At 45.9% G+C, this 26,807-nt stretch overlaps 1 protein-coding gene across 2 annotated transcripts; it reads right to left on the bottom strand.

Moving 5' to 3' along the window:
- Nucleotides 1-131: 131 nt before the first annotated feature.
- ALDH6A1 (aldehyde dehydrogenase 6 family member A1) lies at nucleotides 132-26,599 on the bottom strand. 2 transcript variants are annotated; one of them, XM_062181729.1, is made up of 12 exons: nucleotides 26,494-26,599; nucleotides 16,445-16,501; nucleotides 14,302-14,376; nucleotides 13,997-14,158; nucleotides 13,361-13,439; nucleotides 12,709-13,011; nucleotides 11,074-11,195; nucleotides 9,259-9,448; nucleotides 8,495-8,676; nucleotides 6,313-6,492; nucleotides 5,951-6,049; nucleotides 132-834 (listed from the first exon to the last, which is right to left on the bottom strand). In XM_062181729.1, the coding sequence occupies exons 1-12, from the start codon at nucleotides 26,539-26,541 to the stop codon at nucleotides 730-732; spliced, it is 1,602 nt and encodes a 533-aa protein (XP_062037713.1). In that variant the 5' UTR covers nucleotides 26,542-26,599; the 3' UTR covers nucleotides 132-729. The 2 variants fall into 2 exon arrangements, with proteins under 2 accessions (XP_062037713.1, XP_062037714.1); XM_062181730.1 differs by lacking the exon at nucleotides 26,494-26,599 and adding an exon at nucleotides 26,110-26,421.
- Between the last annotated feature and the right edge of the window lie 208 nt (nucleotides 26,600-26,807).

Raw genomic sequence — 26,807 nt, 5'->3', positions numbered from 1 at the left:
CTGAAGCATTAATTAGTGATTGCCGAAGCAGGCACTGAACCTTGGCACACTTCACAAGAAGTTGACTTATCCATTAAGTCCGGAGGTATCCTTGAGAAATAACGTCTAAGAAGCAGGAGCAGTGACAATGACAGCATTAAATAATGGTCTTGAATCACAAGGACAACAGAAAAGCATTGAGCAGAAAAGAAAGAAGCAGTTGTCACAATGTTGGGACGTGTAGAAATGGGTTACATCCTGTGTGGTGTTAGCTGAAAGTGAAATTCAGGAAAACCTGGAGAGGCGTCTTCCCCACTGGCATTTATGTAGGGCTGTGTTTGAGGCTTAACCCCAGGGTGAATTATTTCTGTCCTAATTCTTAATATCCAAATTCCTAATCCAAGAGTTCTTCCAATTATTGGACGGTCTTCTGTATGTAAACTCCTTCAAGTCATCAACAAAGGGGAGCATTTTTAGAAAACAGGTCTAAGCTCTCATTCCAGGTAAACATTTCACAATTAGAACAGTTACTTCAAAAACAGAAGGATGAAGAGCAAGTGAAACTCTAGTTTCAGTGTTATATTAGGAGTCTCCCTATAGCAACTGTGAAAGGGGCTAACAGTCCTGGGAAAGCACTCAATTACAACGGATGCCAACGCCAAGGATCTGATCTGAGCAAGGTTGGCAAATGAAGTTGGTCAAGAATAAAGGGAGATTACTTGGGGTGGACTGTCTTGAACAAACTTGTTTCTAGCGGCCCATGGTAGGCATGACTACAGCAGGTGTTGAGAGAGTAGCATCTTCTTCTTTCCACTGAGAAGTGATAGTCTTTAACTGAGTGTAGAACTGGATGCCCTAAAGAGAACAAAGGAAAAACAAAGGCTTAGCATGTGTTCTGGGGTTTCATGATTCTTCTTTCAATGAGCTTTAGAAGGCAGTGCTTTGAGTGCTACTGTGTTCCTGTCCAAGGAATAGCTGTAACCAAGCAAAATCCAGTATGTTGTTTTTGAGATAATGTACTTAAAAACATTTTCCATACACACACACACACACACACCTGGCAGGCACACAGTAAACAGTCAAACCTTAGCTCTCATTATTATGCTAAAATTAGGATTTCTAAGCCAAGAGGGTCTAAACAGAAAAATTGAACAATGCAGCCTGTTCACTTGCAGGTCATTCTCGACCTAAAGCTGAGTGTCATGTGCCCTAATCAATACACCTGGCTCAAATCCACCTCTGCTCCTACTGGAGCCTCATCTGTGTGACATTAACAGCCACCGCAGAGCAAGTTGTGAGGAGAAAATGAGACGACAAAGCAACATATTGTAGCAAAGTACCTGCTGCTCAACAACTATTAGTTTTCTTCTTCCCATGACGAAGGAAAAGGAATGAGGCAGTGAAATATTCCTGGTAACTGTTAGGGATGAGACGATCTAAAGTAAAACGTCTGACATTATACACATTCACTTCTGAGGTGTCTGTAAGATGTGGGCAAAAAATTTCAGTATGTTTTAGGCCCTCTCTGGCTTGCTTTCTCAGAGGGAGGTAAGGAGGGAGGGAGAGAGGGAGACTTAAGCAAAAGAGAATACATTGTACAGATCTAACACAATAAAATTACTAGCATGCCAGAAAGATATTTTTAGTAAAAGTATTAATCTTGGTTAAAATGCTCTTCTAGAATTATTTGACAAAATTGGGTCATTTTAATGCATCAAGAACAATTTTAGAGAGTATACTTTCAACATAAAGATACAGCCTTTACATTTTATTATGTAAGAATGATACTTTCTGCCGGTTCCGTGGCTCAACAGGCTAATCCTCCACCTTGCGGCGCTGGCACACCGGGTTCTAGTCCCAGTTGCCCCTCTTCCAGGCCAGCTCTCTGCTATGGCCCGGGAAGACAGTGGAGGATGGCCCAAGTGCTTGGGCCCTGCACCCGCATGGGAGACCAGGAGAAGCACCTGGCTCCTGCCTTCGGATCAGCGCGGTGTGCCGGCCGCAGCGCACCGGCCGCGGCGGCCATTGCGGGGTGAACCAACGGCAAAAGGAAGACCTTTCTCTCTGTCTCTCTCTCTCACTGTCCACTCTGCCTGTCAAAAAACAAAAAAGAATGATACTTTCAGGGCCGCTGTGGCGTAGTGGGCTAAGGCTCTGCCTGCAGCGCCAGCATTCCATATGGGTGCCTGTTCAAGTCCCAGCTGTTCTTCTTCCCATCCCACTCTCTTCTGTGGCCTGGGAAAGCAGTAAATGATGGCCCAAGTACCTGGGCCCCTGCACCCGCATGGGAGACCAAGAAGAAGCTGCTAGTTCCTGGTTTTGGATAGGCCCAGATCCAGCCTTTGCAGCCATTTGGGGAGTGAACCAGCGGATAGAAGACCTTTCTTTCTTTGTTTCTCTCTGGCTCTACCTTTCTTTGTAATTCTTTCAAATAAATAAAATAAATCTTTAATAAATGATATTTTCATGTGTTCTTTCCAGAATGCAAAGTAGCAATTTACTAATCTAAGAATTTGGGGCCAGTGCTTTGGGACAGTGGATTAGACCATGACCTACAGCACTGGCATCCCATATGGGTGCTGGTTTGAGTCCCTGCTGCTCCACTTCCAATCCAGCTCCCTGCTAATGCACCTAGGAAGGCAGCAAAGGATGACCCAAGTGCTTGGATCCCTGCACCCACAAGGGAGACCTGGAAGAAGCTCCTGGCTCCTGGCTTTTTCCTGGCCCAATCTCAGTCATTACAGCCATTTGGAGAGTTGAACCAGCAGCGGATGGAAGATCTCTGTCTCTCCTCCTCTCTCTCTCTCTCTCTGTAACTCTGCTTTCAGCTAAATAATAAATCTTAAAAATCTAAGAATTTAAGACTTCAAACTGTGTATGAGATCAAGAATTTCCTCCCATAAACCTCACTTACCCAGATAATTTATACTAATTAAACCAAATGTGGGAGTGGGGTGGGAGAATGGGACATTATTTAAAACAATTGCTCTCCTGGCTCCTGGCTTCCGATCGGCACAGCTCTGGCCATTGTGGCCAACTGGGGAGTGAACCATAGGATGGAAGACCTCTCTCTCTCTCTCTCTCTCTCTCTCTCTCTCTCTGTAAGTCTTTCAAATAAACAAATAAATCTTTAAAAAAATAAAAAATAAAACAATTGCTACTCTTAAATACTCATTGCTTGTATTAAACTACAGCTGATCCCTGACATATGATGGTTCAAATTATGATTTTTCAATTTGAAGATGGTATGAAAGGCAGCATTGTGGCACAGTGGGTTAAGCTGTTGCCTGCAATGGCAGCATTCTATATCTGGGAGCTGATTTCAGTCCTGGCTGCTTTGCTTGTGATACAGCTCCCTGCTAATGCACCTGGAAGGCAGTGAAAGATGGCCCAAGTGCTGGGGCACTTGCCACCCATATGGGAGACCCAGATGAAGTGGGTCCCAGCCATTGCAGCCATTTGGGGAGTGAACCAGCAGATGGGAGACCTCTTTCTCTGTCTCCCCACTTCACCCTGCCTTTAATAAATAAATAAAATGAATCTTAAAAAATAAAAATAATGATTGTATATTAGTCATACACCTCCCTAGAAACCATACTTCAAGGTTTGGGTTTTGATCTTTCCACAGGCTGGTGATGTTTGGGATGATATTCTCTCTCTTTTTTTTTTTTTTTGACAGGCAGACTGGATAGTGAGAGAGAGAGACAGAGAGAAAGGTCTTCCCTTTTGCCGTTGGTTCACCCTCCAATGGCCGCTGCGGCCGGTGCATTGTGATGATCTGAAGGCAGGAGCCAGGTGCTTCTCCTGGTCTCCCATGCGGGTGCAGGGCCCAAGGACTTGGGCATCCTCCACTGCCTTCCCGGGCCATAGCAGAGAGCTGGCCTGGAAGGGGGCAACCGGGATAGAATCCGGCGCCCTACCCGGGACTAAAACCCGGTGTGCCGGCGCCACAAGGCGGAGGATTAGCCTGTTAAGCCACGGCGCCGGCCGGGATGATATTCTCATGAGATGCTAGGCAGGGGACAGCAAAAGCAGCTGTTGGTCAGCCTTGCCATCACCAGGGGAAAACTGAGCTGGGATGTTCAGTAGGCCAGCTGTAGCAAATGCCTTTTTTTAAAAAGAGTTATTTATTTGAAAGGCAAAGTGACAGAGGGAAGAGGTAAAGAGACACAGATCTTCCATCCTATGGTTCACTCCCAAAATGCTCACAAACAGACAAGGTTAGACCAGACTGAATCCAGGATCCAGGAACTCCACCCCAGTCTCCCAAGGGGGTGGCCAGAACTCAGGTACTGCACTGTTGTCTGCTGCCTCCCAGGTACATTAGCAGGAAGCTGGATTTGGAAGCACAGAGTAACCGGGATTCAAACCAGGGACTCTGACGTGGGCTGTCAGCATCCCAGGTGGCAGCTTAGCCATTTTTGATTCCTGATATTTTCAATTTATGATGGATTTATTGGGATATAACCCCCCCTGCTAAGTCAAGGAGCATCTGTAGTCAATTTTTCAAAAGCTGTGACTAATGTACAAGCTGGATAATCAGTCTCTAAGTAACCAGTGTTGACTAGGTAACCACCCTGTTACATCTACTATGCATAATAGTTTTTTATAAACCTATAAAAGGGAAGATTGGTATCAAAATATGTAATTTATTAATGAGGGTTTCAAAGTGGTTGTATTTCTGTGGCACTACAAAGAACTTCCACTAACCAACGTTTGGGAAGCCTGCTCTGTACCAGGTACACAGAAACATAGTAATTGCAGTGTGGTGAGGTCTTCTCACCAAGACTTAAAGAGCTCAGCAAGTCTTGACCCCTGCCTGTTCCTCTAGTATCATCTCTTCCCACTCTCCTCACTTACTCATTGTGCTCAGCCCGTTTCTGCTGTGTGAACACACCAGGCCTCTTCCTGCCTCAGGACATATGTACTTGCTGATGGTTATAGTGATAATTCAGTCCTCAAAACCTTACAAAATCATCTGTAGATACTTTTATTATATTTTCCCTCTACAGATGAAGAAACTTGAGGCATAAAGAAGTTATGCAGTGACATCATACAGCCAGTAACTGGCTGAGCTGCAATTTTTTTTTAAATATTTACTTATTTATTTAAAAGGCAGAGTAAGAGAGAGAGAGATAGAGAGAGAGAGAGAGAGAGAGAGAGAGAGAGATTGATTCTCCATCTGCTGGCCCACCCCCCCAAATGGCCTCAATGGCCAGAGCTGGGCAACACTGGGCCATTGTTAAGCCAGGAACCAGAAGCTTCTTCCAGGTCTCCCACATGGGGGAAGGGGCCCAAGCACTTTGCCCATCCTCTGCTGCTTTCCAAGGCCATTAGCAGGGAGCTGGATTGGAAGTGGAGCAGCCAGGACTGGAACCAGTGCCTAAATGGGATGCCGGGGGCACAGGTGGTGGCTTTACCCACTCTGCCAAAGTGCTGGCCCCTGAGATGCAATTTGAACCCAGGCAATTTGGTTCCAGAACTGCTTTATTTTTCTTGTTCAGTGTTGAATTCAGTTTATGGAGTATTTGGTACAAAGGTGCTCAGTACAATGTTTTATAAAGGAGTAACTATGACAGGAGAAGTGGGTGCAGAGGGAGCACAGGGGGCAACCCACTCACCTTGAGCAGGAGAAGGGGGCTGGTTAAAGGTGATTTCTCGAGGTGTGTATTTAAACTGAGACATGACAGATGATTAGGAGCAGTTAGATGGCAGGGGAGGACAGGGGAGGACCACAGGCAGAGGAAATGGCATATACAAAGTCTTGCACGTCCCAAAACTTTGTGCCTTAAGTCATTCAGGAAGCAGCAACTTCGGCACATTTTCATGACCGTTTATATTTTTTCTAGGGAAACTTCTGAGACACACTGGTGAACAACAAACGACCCCACGGAAGCTGCTGGCAGAATCCTCCCTCCTGAGATGTTCAAGAAAGTTTTTTAAAGAAAAAAATATTTTATTCAAAAGTTACCTGTTTGCCATAGAAATTGGTGTCTCCCCTGAAGGAAGATCGAGAGCCGGTGAATGAGAACATTGGCAAAGGCACTGGAATGGGAACATTCACCCCCACCTAATGTGGAAAACAAAGCATAACAAACACTGAGCAGAGAACTCAAGCAGAGGTTCCCCCTCCACTTAGCAGCACAGAGGTTTCAGAGAGACCAGTTTCAAACACCCAACTTCCGCCCCGCGAACCTTGTGTGTCTTAGCAAGAAAAGAGGCACTGTGGGAGAGTGGAGGGACAGTCTTTCAATAAGGCTGCACCACTGATCACTGTTTACTGTCTCCTCTTAGGCTCTAGGCTATCATCTCCTACAAATTCTGCTCACAGACCTGTCCAACATCCACCAGGTGGGAGTATTTCCGAGCAGTGGCTCCATTGGTCGTGAAGATGGCAGTCCCATTTCCATATGGGTTGTCATTGACGATCTTGATGGCTTCATCCAATGTTTCTGTCTCCAGAACCACGAGAACTGGACCAAAAATCTCTTCTTTGTAACAGGTCATATTTGGCTGCCAGGAGGGATGCACCCAGAAAAGTCAGCTTTTTGTATTTTGAGTATTTTATGTTTATTTGGCACTTTCACTAAGCTTCCATGTCAGTGACCTCTTTTCATTTTAAATCACCTCTTTTAACAAGTCCTCTCTTACTGTATTCTACCTTCTAAGCAATCAATTATACACACAACCTAAAATTCTTAATAACAAGATAACCATAATAAAATAACCCCATATTTTTCATGCCCATGGCCCACCACTGGCTTCCTAATACCTGTACAACTAGTTTCATATAATTGTTATGCTTTCAAAAAAATTACACAAAAATTCATTTTTATAAGCATGTATTAAATACACCAGGAGAATGTTTATGCTCATAGAAACCCTGTGTTAAGTTCTAAGAATGGCAATCAGTTCTCATTCACTCCTTGGCCTCCTACAAGTCTGTACATTCACATTTTGTTAGTGTTACTGGTTACACTTAACCATTCAAAGCCTTCACCCCTGCACCTCGTCAGCTGTGTTTGTTGTTGATAAGTGCGTTCCTCTAGAGTTCTATGGCAAAAGATCTCATAATTTCTACTCACAGTCAACTGTTGATTATTCAGGATTACTGTGAGGATCTGCAAATTTCAGTACAGCCTCCTATCCTCAAATTTAGTCCTATTAGCGGAAAGACTTTCAGTCTTAATAAATAAAAATTGACCCATCAATTCTTTTTCCTTTTTTCACTTTCTGGTGACACACTGCTAAATTTTGGGCACAGAGTAGGCATAGGTATTCAGTAAATACTCAGTTGTTGATAAATTGATTGAGACACTGCAGTAGCTTTGAGCCAGGAGCGAAAAGGAGAGGTAGAGGAAAATTCACATTAAATAAATAACACAGTAGAATGTAAGACAGGGGCTGGCAGATTATATAGCCTTTGACCCAAATGTGGTTGCTGCCTGTTTTTGTGCAGCCCACAAGCTAAGGATAGTTTCTGCATTTTTTTCTTTTTTTCATTGCATTTCTGCATTTTTAAATGGTTGAAAAAAAATTTTAAATTCAATGAGGTGAAATTATCTGAAATTGAAATTTCAGTGTCCTTAAATAAGTAGAACACAGCCACACAGTTATTTTTAAATTTTAAAAAAAATATATTTATTTATTTAAAAGGCAGAGACAAAGAGAGAGATAGACGTCTTCCACCTGCTGGTTCACTCCCCAGCTGCAACAGCCAGAGCTGTGCCGATCCAAAGTCAAGAGCTAGGAGCTTCTCCCAAGTCTCCTCCACGGGTGCAGGGACCATCTTCTACTGCTTTCCCAGGCCATAGCAGAGAGCTGGATGGGAAGTGGAGCAGCCGGGACTAGAACTAGAACCCATAAGGGATGCCAGCACTGCAGGTGGCAACTTTACCCACTATGCCACAGCACCAGCCCCACCACAGTTTTCATGGCTGATTTTATACTACTGTGTCAGAGTTGACAGTTGCTGCAAAGCAGAAAATATCCAGCCCCTTATGAAAACTGTCCTGCTAGTATAGTATAAAGGACTAGTTTAATAAAATAACTGGGGGCTGGTGCTGTGGCATACTAGGTTAATTCTCCACCTGCAATGCCAGCGTCCCATATGGGTGCTGGATTGAGTCCCAGCTGCTCCTCTTCTGATCCAGCTCTCTGCTGATGGCCCGGGAAGACAGTGGAAGATGGCCTAAGTGCTTTGGCCTCTGCACCCACATGGGAGACCAGGAAGAGGCACCTGGATCTTGGCTTCAGATTGCCCCAACTCCGGCCATTTGGGGAGTGAACCAACAGATGGAAGATCTCCTTCTCTGTCTTTCCCTCTCTCTGTAACTCTGCCTCTCAAATAAATTAATAAGTCTTTAAAAAATAAATAAAATAACTGTGCAGTCCTGGCAAGAGATGAGGTCTTAAATCATGAAATACTTTCATTTATAAATTAGAAGAATGAGATTGTATAGCCTCTAAGATGCCTTCGGCTCTCATATTTGTGAGATAATCAAGAGCTGTTCACCTTTACATTTGAGATGATGGTTGGTCCAACAAAGTTACCATTTTCATAGCCTTTCACTTTAATTTTCCGCCCATCAAGAAGGATGGACGCTCCCTCCTTTGGTCCACTATCAATCAGGTTACAGACTCGCTCTTTGGCCTGGGGAGTGATCAGAGGGCCAAGATCAGCTCCAGGCTGGTCTCCTGTAAAACAATGTAAAAATATGTAAGGTCTTCATTAACTTGAATTATGACCGCTAACAAGAGATATATCCAAATAACAACTATAGTATAAACAGAAACAATGGTAGGAATAGACATTGCTCGGCCGGCGCCGCGGCTCAATAGGCTAATCCTCCGCCTTGCGGCACCGGCACACCGGGTTCTAGTCCCGGTCGGGGCACCGATCCTGTCCCGGTTGCCCCTCTTCCAGGCCAGCTCTCTGCTGTGGCCAGGGAGTGCAGTGGAGGATGGCCCAAGTGCTTGGGCCCTGCACCCCATGGGAGACCAGGAGAAACACCTGGCTCCTGCCATCGGATCAGCGCAGTGCGCCGGACGCAGCGCGCCTACCGTGGCGGCCACTGGAGGGTGAACCAATGGCAAAAAGGAAGACCTTTTTCTCTCTCTCTCACTGTCCACTCTGCCTGTCAAAAAAAAAAAAAAAAAAAAAAAAAAAAAAAAAAAAAAGGAATAGACATTGCTCCCAAGAGTCAAGGCCAATGCTAAATCCAAGGGTCTAGTGCCACAAATGAAACAGCTTAAGGAGGCAGGCAGATAACTGGTCACCTGCATTGACTCTCAGGTTCTTGGCACGCTCCACCAGCTCTGGCAGCCACTTCTTAGCTTCTCCCACAAGGATTGCTGTTGACAGAGCCATGCAGCGCTGGCCAGCAGCTCCAAATGCTGCCCCAACCAGTTGGTTCAAGGTATTCTCCTTATTGGCATCTGGCATGACCACCCCATGGTTTTTGGCTCCCTAAAAAAATACAGAAAGTACCTCAGTCTCCTTTTAGCCAAATATAGTAAATAAACAAGGAATCTGAAATTTCACATGAGAACTCAAAGGAAAAAAACTCGAGAATTCATCCTTAGGATCCTTCATGTTACTTCTTCGTTTTCCAGCTGATAAGCTGATATGTGCTTATTTAGGTGAAAACCATTACCAAGACAAAAAAAAAACAAAACAAAACAAAACAAAAAAAAAAAAACAGCAGCTACAAAAATGAAACAAAAACTACCCCAGCCCCATTTACATTCACACTGACAGTAAAACACTGCATCCACGCACCAGGGAAAGCCCCTTCCCTTTCCTAAGGTCGACAGGAAAGAATTTACTGTCTGTTGGGGTCTCCAGTTAAAGAGCGTGTAAACATAGTTGCCAGTATGAATGCCAGAAATCAGCTGAGAGGTGAAATAAGTAGACCTCCTGATTCATATTTTTTAGAGAGGGTCCCCGAATTGGCTTGTTTCTAGATACACAGCTTCATATACTTATTTATTATGTAGAATAATATAATCATTTACCTATTTACGTTTCAAGATAAAACACAGTTGAGAGCATGGATACATATCCATGTCTGGTTCTTAATTTAATTCCATTACATGTAATTTTGAACACATAATACACTCAATAAGTATGGAGGGAACTAGAAGGAGCTTAAGTCAAACTGACCAAAAATCACTCAGCCCCAAAACTGAGTTGGTATATGCAAGCCAGGGCAGAGATGGCTATCTTTTGTGCAATATTAGCTTAAGAAGGATGAGAAATAGAATTTAATGCTTAGTATCAAAGATTTGCTAAGAACTGGCAAGGAACTAGCAAGAGAACAGCAAAACTATGCAATCAAGTAAACCAAACAAACTGGTTCTCTCCAGTGCCTTAAGTAGACTGGAAACTTAGATACGATCTTATCTTTGAGACTAGTAGTTAGGACATGCCTTAATAGGAAGGAAGGATTACAGACTAAAAGCATGGTATAAAAGAAGAAACCAGAAGCCAGAACCAGAATCTCAATGTTACTGTGGAAGCCCAAGGCATGTGAGTAACATTAGGGAGGATTGTGCTCTTTGTCTTCTAGATTACTCGTGTAGAAGAGGTGATTCTCTTGACTTGGAAGTAAATGCCTGGGGCCAGTGCTGTGGCATAGTAGGTTAAGCCTCTGCCTACAGTGCTGACATCCCGTTTAGGCACCAGTTCCAGTCCCAGCTGCTCCATTTCCGATCCAGCTCCCTGCTAATGGCCTAGGATAGCAGTGGAAATGGCCCAAGCACTTGGGCTCCTGCATTCTCATGGTAGACCGGGAAGAAGCTCCTGGCTCCTGGCTTTGGATCAGCCCAGCTCTGGCCATTGTGGCCATCTGGGGAGTGAACCAGAGGACTGAAGATCTCTCTGTCTCTCCCTCTTTCTGTAACTCTGCCTCTCAAATAAATAAATAAATCTTTAAAAAAAAAATGCCTTACAAGGTAATGGTTAAAGAAAAGACATTCAGGATGAAGTGGTTAGCAAACACTGATACACTGGGATGAGCAGTCCTTTGGCTTAGCTGCTCCAAGGTAATTTCAATATAACGAAGTTTGGAGATAAAAGGAATAAGAAGTCACCATATTGGCTTGAACTCTCTTGCCATGTCTTGACCCTCTCTCGAAGATGTACTCTCCTGCCTGGTTGGATCCCACAAAGCTGATTGCTTTGATGTCCGGATGATCACAAATAAAATTTACAGCTTTAAGAAGAAAAGAAACAATCACCACAAAGAAACAAATGGCCACAGGCTTCTCAGCACAAGATCTCCCTCTGCCCCACTGCTATGAATTAGAAGTTCTCATGCACTTGTTTTCTCTACATTAGATTCCTCTTATAAAGCTCTCTCTTGCCTCTTCCTCTTACATTCTTTAATTTACAAATTCTACTTAGCCCATTCCCTTTCACTATCTGCTATTCCAGAATTTCTACTTGAAACTAACCATTTGTATTTTCCTCCAGACTTCTAACATTCCTCGTCCAGTAAGAATGTGCTATTTCCAGGACCGGCGCAGCAGGTTAAGCCACCGGCTGCTCCACTTCCAATCCAGCTCCCTGCAGATGTGGCTGGGAAAGCAGAGGAAGATGGCCCAAGTGCTTGGGCCCCTGTACTCACAGGGGAGAACTGGAAGAAGCTCCTGGCCACTGTGGCCATTTGGGAAGTGAACCAGTGGGTAGAAGATCTCTCTCTCTCTCTCTCCCTCTCCCTCTCTCTCTCTCTAACTCTGCCTTTTAAATAAATAAATAAAATCTTAACAAAACAAAACAAAAAAGGAATGTGCTGTTTCCTCAGCTGTCACTATGCACTGAGCCTCTCAAAGACCAGTGTGCACCCAAGTGACTGGCAATATGGCATAGTAATTAAAAGCAAAAACTAGAGTCAGCCTTACGAGGTATATATACATATGATAGGTCCTGGCAGAATGACTGTGGGCAAATTACGTAATTTCACTGTGTCTCAAATTTCTCATCTGTAAAATATTCCTGCCTCAAAAGGTTGTTATAAAGATTAGGTAAGATCATGTATAGACAGTACTAGGAACAGTACCTGAAACACAGAAGCACTATTTATTAACTATTATTATGGAAAATAGAAGGCCTTCAATCTGAGGTCTAAAAATTCTCCGAGCTAAAAAATACTTCTGGGGCCAGCGCTGTGGCATAGCGGGTAAAGCCCATATGGGCACCGGTTCAAGCCCCAGCTGCTCCACTTCCGATCCAGCTCTCTGCTATGGCCTAGAAGATGCTATGGCAGTAGAAGATGGCCTAGGTCCTTGGGCCCCTGTACCCACATGGGAGACCTGGAAGAAGCTCCTGGCTTCGGATTGGCATAGTCCCAGCCATTGTGGCCAATTGGGAAGTGAACCAATGGATGGAAGACCTCTCTCTCTCTGTGTAACTCTTTCAAATAAATAAATAAATCTTAAAAAAAAAAAAGAATACTTTCCTGGCCTCCCTTAACACTGAGGCTAAAATGTTCTTTAGTCTGTGTCTAGTCTTAACCCAAATTTCTCGTGTCCCAAAGTATAGCATAAGGCAAGAAGCACTGCTAATCCCAGTTGGTTAGTTAGAGCCGGGAACCAGCAGCACACATTACCTTCAATCCTGGACTTCCCTTCTTCCCCAGTGCTCTCATCCTAACACATCCAATCGCCGCCTCACACCCTGACTTTCTGGTAGGCAGGTTACGGAGCCCCGTGCCGAAGGGCGGTTACCTTCGTGCTGTCCATGGATAACGTTCAGCGTTCCATCGGGGGCACCAGAGTCCTGAAGCAACTTAGCAAGAAGCATAGTGGCTCCGGGAACGCGCTCTGACGGCTTCATCAGGAAGGTGTTTCCACACACCATGGCCATGGGGAACATCCAAAGGGGGATCATGGCGGGAAAATTGAACGGAGCAATGCCTGCACACACCCCCAGGGGCAGACGGTAGGAATAGAGGTCCATGTCTTTGGTGATGGATGGCATGGTCTCTCCCAGCATGAGGGATGTCACGCTGCAGGCATGCTCAACCACCTCTGGAACAGAGAAGAAGTCAGGCCAGCAGCTCTGCACGCTGGGTACTACTTAGCTTTGTCACGCTCTTTCAGCCTGAGATAGGCGGTCCTATCCAAAGGGGTTGTGCAAAATGAGATTCTCTATATGGGAAAAAGACAGTGAAATACATATACCTACCAGAAGATCATTTGAGTTAAAAAAAGAATAAATCAGTCTCACCAGTGCCTAACAAGTATTGCCATTTTTTAAAGTATTGAAGATATCATGGGATGCTAGAGTCAACATAAAGAAGCAACCTCCCATTCTGGAATCTGCCTCCCATCTTCCTTTTCTCTTTCCCAAAAGCCCCAAGAGGGGCTCCCAGCTTACGAAGGCCTCGAAATACATCTCCTTCGGCATCAGCTAGCGTTTTCCCTTGTTCCAGCGTGATTAACCTGGCAATTTCTTTCTAGAGAGAAAACACACAAATAGAATCTAATGCAAGGATGAACCTCCTTTCAATTCCCAGGTATCCAAGGAAGAGCAAAACTGAGGAGAAGCAGCAAAAAGGGAGAGACACAATGTCTCTGTACCTCAGTTAGGGAGGGCAGCTGCAAAGACCTCTGGGACTGACAAGGACTCTGCGAGCAATGCTGAAAAACTGCACCTTTCACGTTTCTTACCAGGGCTGGTGTGCGGCTCAGCAGATTAAAGTCCTGGCCTGCAGCACCCGCATCCCATACGGCTGCCAGTCTGAGTCCCAGCTACTCAACTTCCCAGCGCTCTGCTATGACCTGGGAAAGCAGCGGAAGATGGCCCAAGTGCTGGGGTCCCTGTACCCACGTGGGAGACCTGGAAGAAGCTCCTGGCTTCGGCCTGGCCCAGTCCTGACTGTTGCAGCCATTTGGGAAGTGAATACAGATGGAAGATTCTCTCTCTCTCTGTCTCTATTTGTCTCTTTTTCTTTCTCTGTAAATCTGCCTTTCAAATAAATTAATAAATCTGTAAAAAGATAAGATTCTTTACCAAGTTTTCTTTAATAAGTTGTTGGTAGCGGAGCAGGACCTGCTGACGGCTTAATATTGAAGTGTCTGCCCACGCGGGGAAGGCACGTTTGCAGGAGGCAATGGCTGCATCCATCTCAGCCTTGGTGGACTGAGGGACCCGGCCAATGACCTCATTGGTGGCCTGATGGGGAAAAGCAGCACGTAAGAGTTTGCCAATGCCCCATCTTCCCCAAGTTCGACCGAGTCACAGAGACAGCACCACATCCCACCTTCCCACCATGTCCCCAGGGTTCCTGGTTTAAGCCCCAAAGCAGCTTTGCTTACTGGGTTGTGGATGTCAATCCATTTGTCACTTTGGGATTCAACAAATTTTCCATCAATAAAGAGCTTTACAGTTGGCTGGAAAAAAAGAATAAAAGCTTGTATTCATTAACTGCATTCCTGCTCCCTTTTTCCTTTCACAGACAGGAAAGAAGATTAATAATTGCCTCTTCTGGTCTTTAGAAAGATGAGCACTAGGAAAGAGATACATAATACTCTTGGGGCCAGTGTTGTGGCACAGCAGATAAAGCTGTCATCTGCGACACTGGCATCCTATATGGGGGCCGGTTCATATCCCCACTGCACCACTTCCAATCCAGCTCCCTCTTAATGGCCTGGGAAAAGCATCAGAAGATGGTACAAGTGTTTGGACCCTTGCCACCCATGTAGGAGACCTGAATGAAGCCCCTAATTTCGGTCTGACCCAGCCCTGGCTGTTGTGGCCATCTGGGGGGAGGGAACCAGCAGATGGAAGATCTTCATCTCTCTCTCTCTCCCTGTAACTCTGACTTTCAAAATAAGTAAATCTAAAAAAAAAGTGGCAGAGCCTCTCAATACTCTTTGAGAATGGGAAGTTCCCCGCAACTCACACAGTGAGCTTCCTGAGTTGACACGTGCCACTGTGACGTTTTTACTAAAGAAGCCGCACTTGGGTGTTAACAAAGGCTACTCACTCTGACTTGGCCCCGCCGATTTCTGGGCACATTACCATGAGTGTGTATCACCTTGATGGCGGAAAGATTTTTTACACTGATGTACACAATTTTTTGCTTCTGAGAAGCAGCTCATTTTCACTACACTGTAACCAGTCTGTCTCGGTCGCGCTTCTGCTGCTCTAGCTGAATGCCTGGGATAGGGTAGCAGAAGGGAAAACATGGGTCTGGAGGGTGCGAGGCCGAGACTGTACTGCACAGGTGTATCTGGCGATGCCTCATCCTGCACCACGACGTGGTGGAGAAGCAGAAGAGTGAGCAGGCGGGTGCAGAAGAACAGACCCAAGAGGTGGCCTCACTCTAATACCCTGTTCACTCGAGAACAGCTTTCATCCCTCTTAATGGCCTAATCAGCTCCTAAGGACCTCACCTCCCAACACAGCCACAGTGGAAATAAAATTTCCAAGTGAGTTTTGGAGGGGACAAACCATATTCATACCATAACTAGGTTTGGCAGCCAAAAAAAGTGAACACCTACTGTGTTTCAGTGTGTGCACACTTCTACATGCAGATTCTGTGTTGTAGTCTTTATTAGAGTTTAGGTACTGCAAATGACTGAAAGACAGATGGGTTGGGAAAATTATTCTAAAGATTGCTAAGCAAAAAACAACTATCTGAGAAGGTCAAGAAAACCTCTAAAAGCCATGAAAATGTACTGTTTGACCCAGTAATCTTGTTTCAGAAGGAGACTATTCTAAAAGAAGGAAAAAAATTTATATAAAGAAATATTTGTTTTATAAGATCGAAAAACTGAAGCAATATAAATGTTTGCAGAAAAATTATTAGTTAATTCAGGTTACCTGTACTCAACGGAATATTGTATGGTCATGCCGGCGCCGTGGCTCAACAGGCTAATCCTCCGCCTTGCGGCGCCGGCACACCGGGTTCTAGTCCCGGTCGGGGCACCGATCCTGTCCCGGTTGCCCCTCTTCCAGGCCAGCTCTCTGCTGTGGCCAGGGAGTGCAGTGGAGGATGGCCCAAGTCCTTGGGCCCTGCACCCCATGGGAGACCAGGAGAAGCACCTGGCTCCTGCCATCGGAACAGCGCGGTGCGCCGGCCGCAGCGCGCTACCGCGGCGGCCATTGGAGGGTGAACCAACGGCAAAGGAAGACCTTTCTCTCTGTCTCTCTCTCTCACTGTCCACTCTGCCTGTCAAAAAAAAAATAAATAAAAATAAAAAAAGTCTAAAAAATAAAAAAAAAATATTGTATGGTCATGAAAAATCATAATTAAAAAGACCATCTTTCAGTACTTAAGATTCCCTCAACTCGATATATGAGATGAGACAATGTGATGTGACAATGTGAGATGTGACAATGTCACCAATGTGACATACACTCTGATCACAAGTGTGCAAGAAAGTGAGAGGGAACATCCTAAAGTTGAACTGGCTCTCTTCTCAGGAGTCTCCCTTGAAGGCCAACTGCACTTACCACCGAAGAAGAGAAAGGCGATGCTGCATGCCAGGCGCAGTTCACCTTGGAAGAAACCTGTGAGGCAGAAGAATGATTATTTTGATAAATGAGAGCAGAAACTCACTAAAAATTTAACGAATGGATATTCTATGCTCAACGTTATACAAGCAACTGTAGGCATATGAAAAAAGTCCTCAGTGTTTGCTCTCAAAGGCCAGTCTTTACAGAAAAAGAGGTGAGGGGAGCTTGAAACATTTGTGGAGGTGCCGCCTTGGCGCAGCGGGTTAAGCCGCCACCTGTGACACCAGCAACCCCATTTCCCATCCAGCTCCCTGATAATGCGCCTGGGAAATCAGTGGATGATGGCCCAAGTGCTTGGGCCTCTGCCACTCACGTGGGAGACCTGATGGAGTTTCAGGCTCCTGGCTTCGGTCTGACCCTGCTCTGGCCCTTATGGCCATTTGGGGAGTAAACCAGCAGATGGTAGACCTTTTTCTTGCTTTGTCTCTCCCTCTTTCTCTGTAACTCTTTCAAATAAGTAAAACAAATCTTTTTTTAAAAAATTATGGAAAAATGCAAACTGAAAGAGAAATTTATTTGGGGAAGGCATTTGGTTCAGCAGTTAAGAAGACACTTGGGATATATGTATCCCTGTGCGGGTGCCAATTCCAGCTTCCTGATAAGGCACAACCTGGGAGGCAGCAGGTGACGGCTCTAGTAGTTGGGTCTCTGTCACACATGTGGGAGACCTGGCTTTTGCACAGGCCAGGCAGGCGTGGCTGTTGCAGGCATTTGGGGAATATATCAGTTGACGAGAGATTTCTATCTCTCAAATAAATTTAAAAACTTAAAAACAAAATTTTATAAAGTTTATTTTGAAACCAAAAAATTTGAAGTATGTGCATAGTTTGTTTAAAATTTGTACCAAGCAGAAGAACTTTTATTTCCCACAACGTTATTATTATATAGCATTAGAGGTTTTTTCTTTTTTTAAATTTGACATAGTTTTAATAATACACACTTTCCGTGAACATTTTGAAAATCCCTCATATGCATGGATTTTTTTTTGCACCAACATAAATTTATCCTTTATTCTCCAGAAACTTTATTTTTTATTTTATTTTATTTTTTTTTATTTTTGACAGGCAGAGTGGACAGTGAGAGAGAGAGACAAGAGAGAAAGGTCTTCCTTTGCCGTTGATTCACCCTCCAATGGCCGCCGCGGTAGGCGCGCTGTGGCCGGCGCACCGCACTGATCCAATGGCAGGAGCCAGGTGCTTCTCCTGGTCTCCCATGGGGTGCAGGGCCCAAGCACTTGGGCCATCCTCCACTGCACTCCCGGGCCATAGCAGAGAGCTGGCCTGGAAGAGGGGCAACCGGGACAGGATCGGTGCCCCGACCGGGACTAGAACCCGGTGTGCCGGCACCGCAAGGCGGAGGATTAGCCTAGTGAGCCGCGGCGCCGGCCCTTTTTTTTTTTTTTTTTTTTTTTTTGACAGGCAGAGTTAGACAGTGAGAGAGAGACAGAGAGAAAGGTCTTCCTTCCATTGGTTCACCCCCCAAAATGGCTGCCATGGCCAGCGTGCCGCTCCGATCTGAAGCCAGGAGCCAGGTGCTTCCTCCTAGTCTCCCATGCGGGTGCAGGGCCCAAGCACTTGGGCCCTCCTCCACTGTACTCCCGGGCCACAGCAGAGAGCTGGACTGGAAGAGGAGCGACTGGGACAGAACCAGTGCCCCACTGGGACTAGAACCCGGGGTGCCGGCGACGCAGGTGGAGGATTAGCCTAGTGAGCCGTGGTGCCAGCCTCCAGAAACTTTTTTGAAGTCCCCTGATAGGAGATTCTGAGACATGGCAAACTGTGTGAGAAAATGATAAACTGTGATGATCATGTCCTGAATTTCCAGCACTGGCTAATTTAAAAATATATTCTTGGTCATTATATCCTATTTTCCTAATGTTGGACCTGGAAAAGGTAGTCACCATAAATCTAACAATGAGAAAATATTTAGCATGATGTCTAATATGATAGGTATTAGATTGAAGTTAGTATGCAAATACTATAAGCATAATACTATAAATAATATACTATATAATCAATATAAGTATAGTTCAAACAGTATATAATCTAATGTAGGTATAATATGCCCACACAAATACCTGGACACAAATATTCCTAGCAGTTTTATTGGTAATAGCCCAAAGCTTGGAAAAGATCCTGAATGCCTATCATTGGATAAATAAGAAAGGGAATGTATATGTCCATGCTTTGGGATACTACTCGGCAAGAAATAGGAATGAAATATTGTTACATGCAACCTATGTAATTACAGTAATGAAGGAAGGTGAGAGACGTCAGACATATCGTGGGTACAAACTGGATGATTCTTTTTATATAAAACTAGAAAAAGTCCAAACTAATCTGTAGTGCTACAGATCAGTGGTTACCTGGGGCTGATAGGGAAGTTGATAAGGAGGGCTAAGAGGGAAACTTCTTGGGGTGATGAATATGAAATGTGCATTATCTTCATTGTGATGTTTTCACAGGCGTATACAAATGGTAAAACTATTGTGTATGTCAAATTGCACATTTTATCTCTTTTTAAGGTTTATTTATTTGAAAGTCAGAGTTACAGAGAGAGAGGGAGAGAGGGAGAGATCTTCCATTTGCTGGTTCACTTCCCAGATGGCCACAACAGCTAGGATTGGGCCAGGCTGAAGCCAGGAGCCAGGAGCTTCATCTGGGTCTCCCATGTGTGTGCCAGGGGCTCAAGCACTTGGATCATCTGCTGCTGCTTTTCCTAGGCCATTAGCAGGGAGGTGGATTGGAAGTGGAGCAGCTGGGACACAAACTGGTGCCCCTATGCGATGCCAGTGTTGCGGGTGGCGGCTTCACCTGCTATGCCACAACACTGGTCCCAAACCGCACACTTTAAATAAGATATTCTATGTCAATTTTATTTTCAATAAAGCTGTTTCTAAAATGCCACAGGTGTCTTATAGGAAAAAGATATGCTATCTTAATACAAAAGCAAAAGACAGCTAGGGAGAGAAAGCTACAATAAAATAACTCTCCATGTTTGTATATATGGTGTGGAAACTGGTTTAAGAAATATTCAAATCAAATCGAAGTGAGCCAACTGAAGCTCAGGGCTAGATGTAAAAGAAAGTTAGAAGTTCACGATTTATTATTATCTTGTCTAAAGAGAGACCGTGTAACCGAAGGGCACATGATGGGCCAGAGTTTGTATGCCTGCAGTACTCTCCAGGGTAAAGGGTGCTGGTAACTTTGAGCCAGGAAACAATCCTTCCAAATACCTAGTCTGTTTCCTCTCCTGAGCCCCACGCAAGCTGTTCAAACCATCAGCACTCCTGGAGCCCATCACGAGTCATGGTTCTATGTACCAACACAGAACCTGGTACACACTTCGGTATTCAATACACATCTATTGAATGAAAGAAAGGTCGGCTGACGTCTGCCCCCACTCAAAACTAGGTTAGGAATTCCTTTTTTATGATTGCATAGCATTTGGTGCTTCCCCAGAAGTTTTCTCTCTGTATTGCAACCCTGGCTACTATCTACCCCCGATAGCCACTGCAGGTTCCATGCACACAGGAGCCAACTGTGTCTTGTTCCCCTGCTTCTCAGACACCGTGATCAAGATTGTCTAGTGTGTCATGCTCAGTCGGAATTGCCCCAAATGGTGGAGTTAGAAATGTGCCAGGGGATTCCAATTCAATCCCATCAAGTTGGCATGTACCAATGCCATCTCACTAGTCCAAGTGATCAATTTCTGTTTACAATTGATCATAATTATAGGACTTAGAGTCAAAGGGATCACATAAACAAGACTAGTGTCTGCAAATACTAACTGATAGAATAAAAAAGGGAGAGAACGATCCAACATGGGAAACGGGATACACAGCAGACTCATAGAATGGCAGATGTCCTAAACAGCACTCTGGCCTCAGAATCAGTCCTTAAGGCATTCGGATCCGGCTGAAAAGCCCATGAGAGTATTTCAGGCATGGAAAGCCAAGACACTCTGGCAAAAACAAACAAACAAACAACAACAACAAAAACCCTAAATGAAAGATCTCTGTAAGTGAGATCCCAGTGGAAAGAGCAGGTCATCAAAGAAGGAGGTACCTTTCTCTGAAGGAAGGAGAGAACTTCCACTTTGACTATGACCTTGTCTAAATATGATCAGAGTCGGCAAACTCAAAAAGGCCTCCAAAGCCTTGGCAACTCATGACAAGAGACTAGGGTGATTACTGACGCCATAAACAAGAGTGTCAATTTGTTAAGTCAACAACAGGAGTCACTGTACTGGATCTCTGTCCTTAATGTGCTGTACATTGTGATTTAATGCTATAACTAGTACTCAAATAGTATTTTTCACTTTGTGTTTCTGTGTGGGTGCAAACTGTTGAAATCTTTACTTAATATATGCTAAATTGATCTTCTGTATATAAAGAGAATTGAAAATGAATCTTGATGTGAATGGAAGGGGAGAAGGAGCAGGAGAGGAGAGGGTTGCGGGTGGGAGGGAAGTTATGGGGGGGAAAAGCCATTGTAATCCATAAGCTGTACTTTGGAAATTTATATTCATTAAATAAAAGTTAAAAAAATTTGTCTAGTGTGGAAAGTAGCGAGCATGCACTGGCACTCATTAAATGCTATTGTTATTATTGCGGTAAGTACTTACACGTGCTTTCACACTTTCAAAACTTATTCATCTTGGGGCCTGTGTTGTGGTGTGAGACTGGCACCCCATGTGGGCACCAGTTCCTGTCCTGGCTGCTCTACTTTATATCCAGCTACCTGCTAATGTTCCTGGGAAAAGCAGTGGAAGATGGTCCAAATGTTCAGGCCCGGCATCCTCGCGGTTCATGGTTCATGGTTCGTGGCTCCTGGCTTTGGCCTGGCCCAGCCCTGGCTGTTGCAGCCATCTGGGGAGTGAGCCAGCACATGGAAGACCTCTTTCTGTCTCTCCTTTCCCTGTAACTCTTTCAAATGAAAGATTAAGTCTTAAAAAAACCTTATCATCTCCCCTTCTTACTTTCAGGAACTGATCTTTTGTTTTTCCTACTTTTGAGGAAAAAGAAAACAACTGAACTTCCTCAATTTTCCTACTTGCAATTCTACAACATTGATCTGCATCTAATGGAGAAGGTAGCGAGCAAGCTCCCCAAAGGCAAAGCGACAGGGACTGGAGGTGCACAGTCATTATCTGTGGACTGAATGAAGAAGTCTGTTCTTTAAGACTAACCTCTGCACCTGTACCCTGAAGTCAACCATCCTGCTTTTTCAGACACTTCCATTACTTATCTTCCTTCCCTATAACTTAAACCTCTTCATCCAATAGCTACTTTATGAGCATAAGTACTCTTTAAAAAAAAAAAAATCTTTCTGGGGTCAGCATTGTGGCAAAACAGGCTAAGCCTCTGCCTGTGGCGCCAGCATCCCATATGGGCGCCGGTTCATGTCCCTGCTGCTCCTCTTTGATCCAGCTCTCTTCTTATGGCCTGGGAAAGTGGTGGACGATGGCCCAAGTGCTTGGGCCCCTGTACCTGCATGGGAGACCCGGAAGAAGCTCCTGGCTTCAGATCAGCTCAGCTTCCTCCGTTGTCGCCTTTCGGAAAGTGAGCCAGTGGATGCAAGACCTTTCTCTCTGTAACTCTCTCAAATAAAATGTTAAAAAAAAAAAATCCTCCACAAACCCAGATCCCTTTTCTCTTAACCACTCTCCTTCTTGTAACAGCAGACTTCTTGAAAGATTGCTGCTGATTATCTTTATTTCTTTATTGCCATTAACTCTCCGATCTACTCCAACTTCCCTGAGACACCGGTGACTTCTGGCATGCCAGGCACTCTCCCAGGCTCCTGGACTGCACCTCAGCAGAGGTGGCACGGTGACTCACGCCCTCCTTCCCGAGCCTCCTTTCCACTGTCTTCTGTGATGCTCTGGCACCTCTTCTTGCTCTGTGGCCACTCTTCTGCCTCTTCCATGGGTTCACCCTCCGCTTCCTGGCCGTTAACCCTTTGCATTCCTAAAAGCTTGGTCCTAGGTCTTCGTTCCTCCTCATTCTGCATACTATCCTTGGATGATACTGTCAACTGCTGCAGCTTAATTAGCTAGGTCCTGATGATGCCCAAATCTGCAGGCCTTGGCCAGAACCTTCCTCTTCAAGGAAGACCCACAAAACTGTCTACACCACATCTCTGGATGATAGTTAGGCATGTGTTTAAAAAGCTGAACTCTGTGTCTTCCTCCCACCAATTTGTCCTGCTTCCTATAAGCCCGCCTTTCAGCAAATAGGGGCTCTTACCTAGTGCCTAAGGAGAAACCAGAATGTCTCTGCAACTCCTTCCTCCCTCTCCACACTGAACCAAGCAAGTCCTGGCCATCTGGCCTCCTAGAAGTCTTTAGAACACATCGCCCCTATTCTCTCGGGCACTGCTGCCATTCCCCAAACTTTGTCTCTCATCTGGATTTCAATAGTGGCTCCCTAATGGGTCTCCTAGGTCTAATCTGAATCTAGTTTCCACCCCATAACCAGAGGGCCCTTTTAAAACACAAATCTAGGCCGGCGCCATGGCTCAATAGGCTAATCCTCCGCCTAACGGCGCCGGCACACCAGGTTCTAGTCCCTGTTGCCCCTCTTCCAGGCCAGCTCTCTGCTGTGGCCCGGGAGTGCAGTGGAGGATGGCCCAAGTGCTTGGGCCCTGCACCCCATGGGAGACTAGGAGAAGCACCTGGCTCCTGCCTTTGGATCAGCGTGGTGTGCCGGCCGTGGCGGCCATTGGAGGGTGAACCAATGGCAAAGGAAGACCTTTCTCTCTGTCTTTCTCTCTCACTGTCCACTCTGCCTGTCAAAAAAAAAAAAAATCCGGTCAGACCTCCTCCCTTGTTTCAAACCCTCCAGTGCCTTCCCACTGCCCTTGGGATAGACTACCCTCTGTGACAAGCTCAGGAGGCTCCACGTGGCATCATTGCTTCTTCGGTTTTGTGGCTTGCTGCTTTCCTCCTTGCTCTGTGCTCCAGCCATTCTGAACATAGTGTATGCTTTTTGCTCTTGCACCTGCTCCCTCTTACCGTGGCAGCTCATCTCACTTGCTTGGCTCAGTCATACTCCTTCAGGTCCTCCCTTAGCCATCACTTTCTTTTCTTTATTTTTTAATTAAAAAATATTTATTTATTTGAAAGGCAGAGTTACAGAGAGTGAGATCTTCTATCTGCAAGTTCATTCCCCAAATGGTCGCAATGGCCAGGGCTGGGCCAGGCCAGAGCCAGGAGCTTCATTTGGGTCTCCCACATGTGGGTGTTGGGGCCCAAGCACTTGGGTCATCTTCTGCTGCTTTCTCAGGACATCAGCAGGGAGCTGGATCAGAAGTGGAGCAACCGGGACTCAGATCAGTACCCACATGGGATGTCAGCAATGCAGGCAGCTGCTTAACCCACTGTACCACAGTGCCCGTCCCAGCCATCACTTTCTCCGGAAACTGCTGTTTTCAAGTCTGAGCTAATTACCTGGTTGTGGAGCTCACAGGCATCTGAATTTATTTTATTTCTCATCTCACATCAAGCAATAAAAGCTTGTCAAGTTATTAAGTTTCCTTCCCCTTCGATTACTAGTTCATCGTGTCCTCAGGCCCTAGCCTGGTTCGTGGAACAGAGCAAGCACTCAGTAATAGAACAACGCAGAGATGAAAGAATGAGTCCTCACCAAGTCATCACTTGGTGTAAACCGTGTTTCATGTGCTCTCTGTTATGGGCAGAAAATGCACTGACCAGCCAAGCTGAGCACTTTGGGCTGTTCGGCTGTACTTCTTCACTTGCACACGGCCTCCTGGCTGTCAAAGGGGTACAGAAGGCACTGCCTCTGCTAGGAGTTGCTGTGCAGTTGTTGACAGATTCGCTTTCCCACCTTTTCATTTCCTTAGAAACACTCGCTGAAGAAAAGAAACCATCTTATGATGGTCACTCCAACTTTCTGCTTTCCAGGTGTTTAGTTCCCACGTGCTATTTCTTTTACCAGGGACTCCTTTCTCCTCTAGGTTAGTGGCCTCGTAGTCTTGTAAGCCACAGGCCCAGAGTCAGTCCCCTTTGGAAGCGTCTCCTGACGCGCACAGGTTGAGTCTGGGGCTCTTGCCCGTGTCCCTGGGCAGCTCCTGTTGTCTAGGATACACTTACTGCATTAAAGGCAGGGATCTTTCAGTGGGACACAGAAAAACACGCCAAGACTAAGTCCTGAATTCTCAGCCCCATCAAGTGCTAGGTGAGTGACCTGGGGCCACCATAAGTGTCAGGGAACTGGCTGCATTATCCTCATCAATTCTAACCTTCGTTAGTATTGAACTAGCAAGTGGTGGAGCTAAGGTAGAAGCCAAGTATGAGTGGGATTGTACAGCCTGCTCTCTTTGTCAGCTCACTGAGGCAAGCCAGGCTCCTTAAGGCTGGTTTTCTTATCTCTGAATGGGAGTGATGATATCACCAGGAGCAGAGGTTCTAGCTTAATAAGACTGACAACCGTCAGTAACAGAGACCGTGAGTTGAACACTTCAGATAGCTGAAAACTTGAATTCTCACCTTTATAGACCCCTTTGATAGTCCTCTAAATATTCATGGCTGCCAAAATCTAGACTACTCTGTATCAAAGTTTCATGATAGAGCAACTCCTAGTCGGCTAAGGAGCATTATTTTTGTTCTTTTTCCAGGTGAGTTGAGAAGCTCAGAAAATTGTACCTGTTTCTGAAATGAAGTACATGGGAGACAGATTCTCCCTCTCTGATGCAAAGCACAAAATACCTTCAGTGGCAGTGAGGCGGAGGCAAAGGGAAAAGTCAATTTTAGTCAAAGATTCGAAGGAGAGGCTGGTAATGGACAACATAGGGTGGAAACTGTGTTCTTGCTACTAAAAAGAAAAAAGCTACTAGAGCAGAACTGGAATCAAGGCAAGAAATAAGAGTGAAGCCAGCCCACCTGGCTAACCCCTCCAACCCATTTTCCACACTGTTCCATTAAACAGAGTATTTATAAATATGAACCTTCGCTGACTCTGCCAAGAATCTTAAAACTGCTTCCGTTTTTGCAGAACTCAGGGAAACATGGTGCATAGTATTATTACCTAAAAGCCCAGCAACACAGAGAAGTTCCCCGCTTGAACATAATGAATAAGAAAAGCAGGTTTGGGAATCCTGCCTACTGTAAATATTGCCTCACTGTGCAATTGCTTGCCAGGCTGGGAACAGAGGGGAAAGCTATGCAGGGTTGGAGACGACAGGCCTCAGGCATGCAGCTGGCTGGAGACAGGACCCAGTCTCCCAAGGGCAGATCGGAGGGTGTGCCGGCACACGAAGGGCTGACTTTAGGGGGGAAGCTTGGAGCTTCTTGCCTTTCTTAGCTTCATTCTCTGTCGCCTGTTTTAGACAACGTTCAGTCCCTGGAACAATGCGGTAGCAGAACTTCGTGCCCTTATTTACTTGCAACATGAAAACTGTAAATTCACTGAGACAAAGTTTAACTGAACGCCTCCGGGTTGTGGGAAATGCAGAGCCAGAGTTGGGGAGAACAGCTTAGCAGGTGTCTGCCTGTGGTGAAAACCTCGTGCACACTCCCAGAGCGAGACTCAAAGTTCACTCGCTGACCCTCGCCCCTCGAGAACCCCCTCCCTCCCTTACCTCGGTTCACGGGTGGGGAAAGGGAGCCGTTTGGACGCTCCTGGCGGGCGAAAGAGCTCTAAGAGAGGGGAATTTATGCGGGAAAACGAGGTGGCTGGTGCAGAAGTGACAGGGAAAGGCAGTGGGCGGGCCGAGAGGTGGCAGCAGGGACCGGGCAGGGCTGAGGACGGTGGGCGAGGGCCAACAAGCAGGAAGCTCCGGAGTAAACGGGTGAAAGTCCCAGGAGGCATCCAGACTAGGGGAGGTACGGGTGGGGGTGGGGAAGGAGGAAACAAGGCCGCTGGGCTGGGAGGGGAACACGAGGGTCGGCCCGAGGATGGCTCAGAGTGGACGGAAAGCATCCAAGTCCCAGCTTCGTGGTCCCTCGGTGCCACCCTCACTCGCCTGCAGGATCCGGGCCCGCACTGCCGCCGCCACCACCACCGCCGCCATGGTTCTCGGCCGCCTCTTCTACGCTCCCCCAGCCTCCACCGCCCGCGCTAGCCAGAAACACTACCGCTGCCAGGCCGCTCCCTCCATCCTGCCCGACTTTCTCATTCGTGGAGAGGAGCATTTCCTCTGGCCAATCACTCTCTAGAACACCTGACTCCACCCCCGCAGGCCTGCTCCTGAGGGTATGTGATTGGTCAGAAGCGAAAGCGCTCGCACCTCCTCCCACCTCAGAGAATTCTATTGGCGGAGGTAGGGAAGACGCCCCT

This window comes from Lepus europaeus, chromosome 22 (genome assembly GCF_033115175.1).
Source record: "Lepus europaeus isolate LE1 chromosome 22, mLepTim1.pri, whole genome shotgun sequence".
Taxonomy (NCBI): Eukaryota; Metazoa; Chordata; class Mammalia; order Lagomorpha; family Leporidae; genus Lepus; species Lepus europaeus.
Note: the sequence above shows the minus strand (reverse complement) of the source record. Positions and strands in the feature narration are given on the sequence as shown.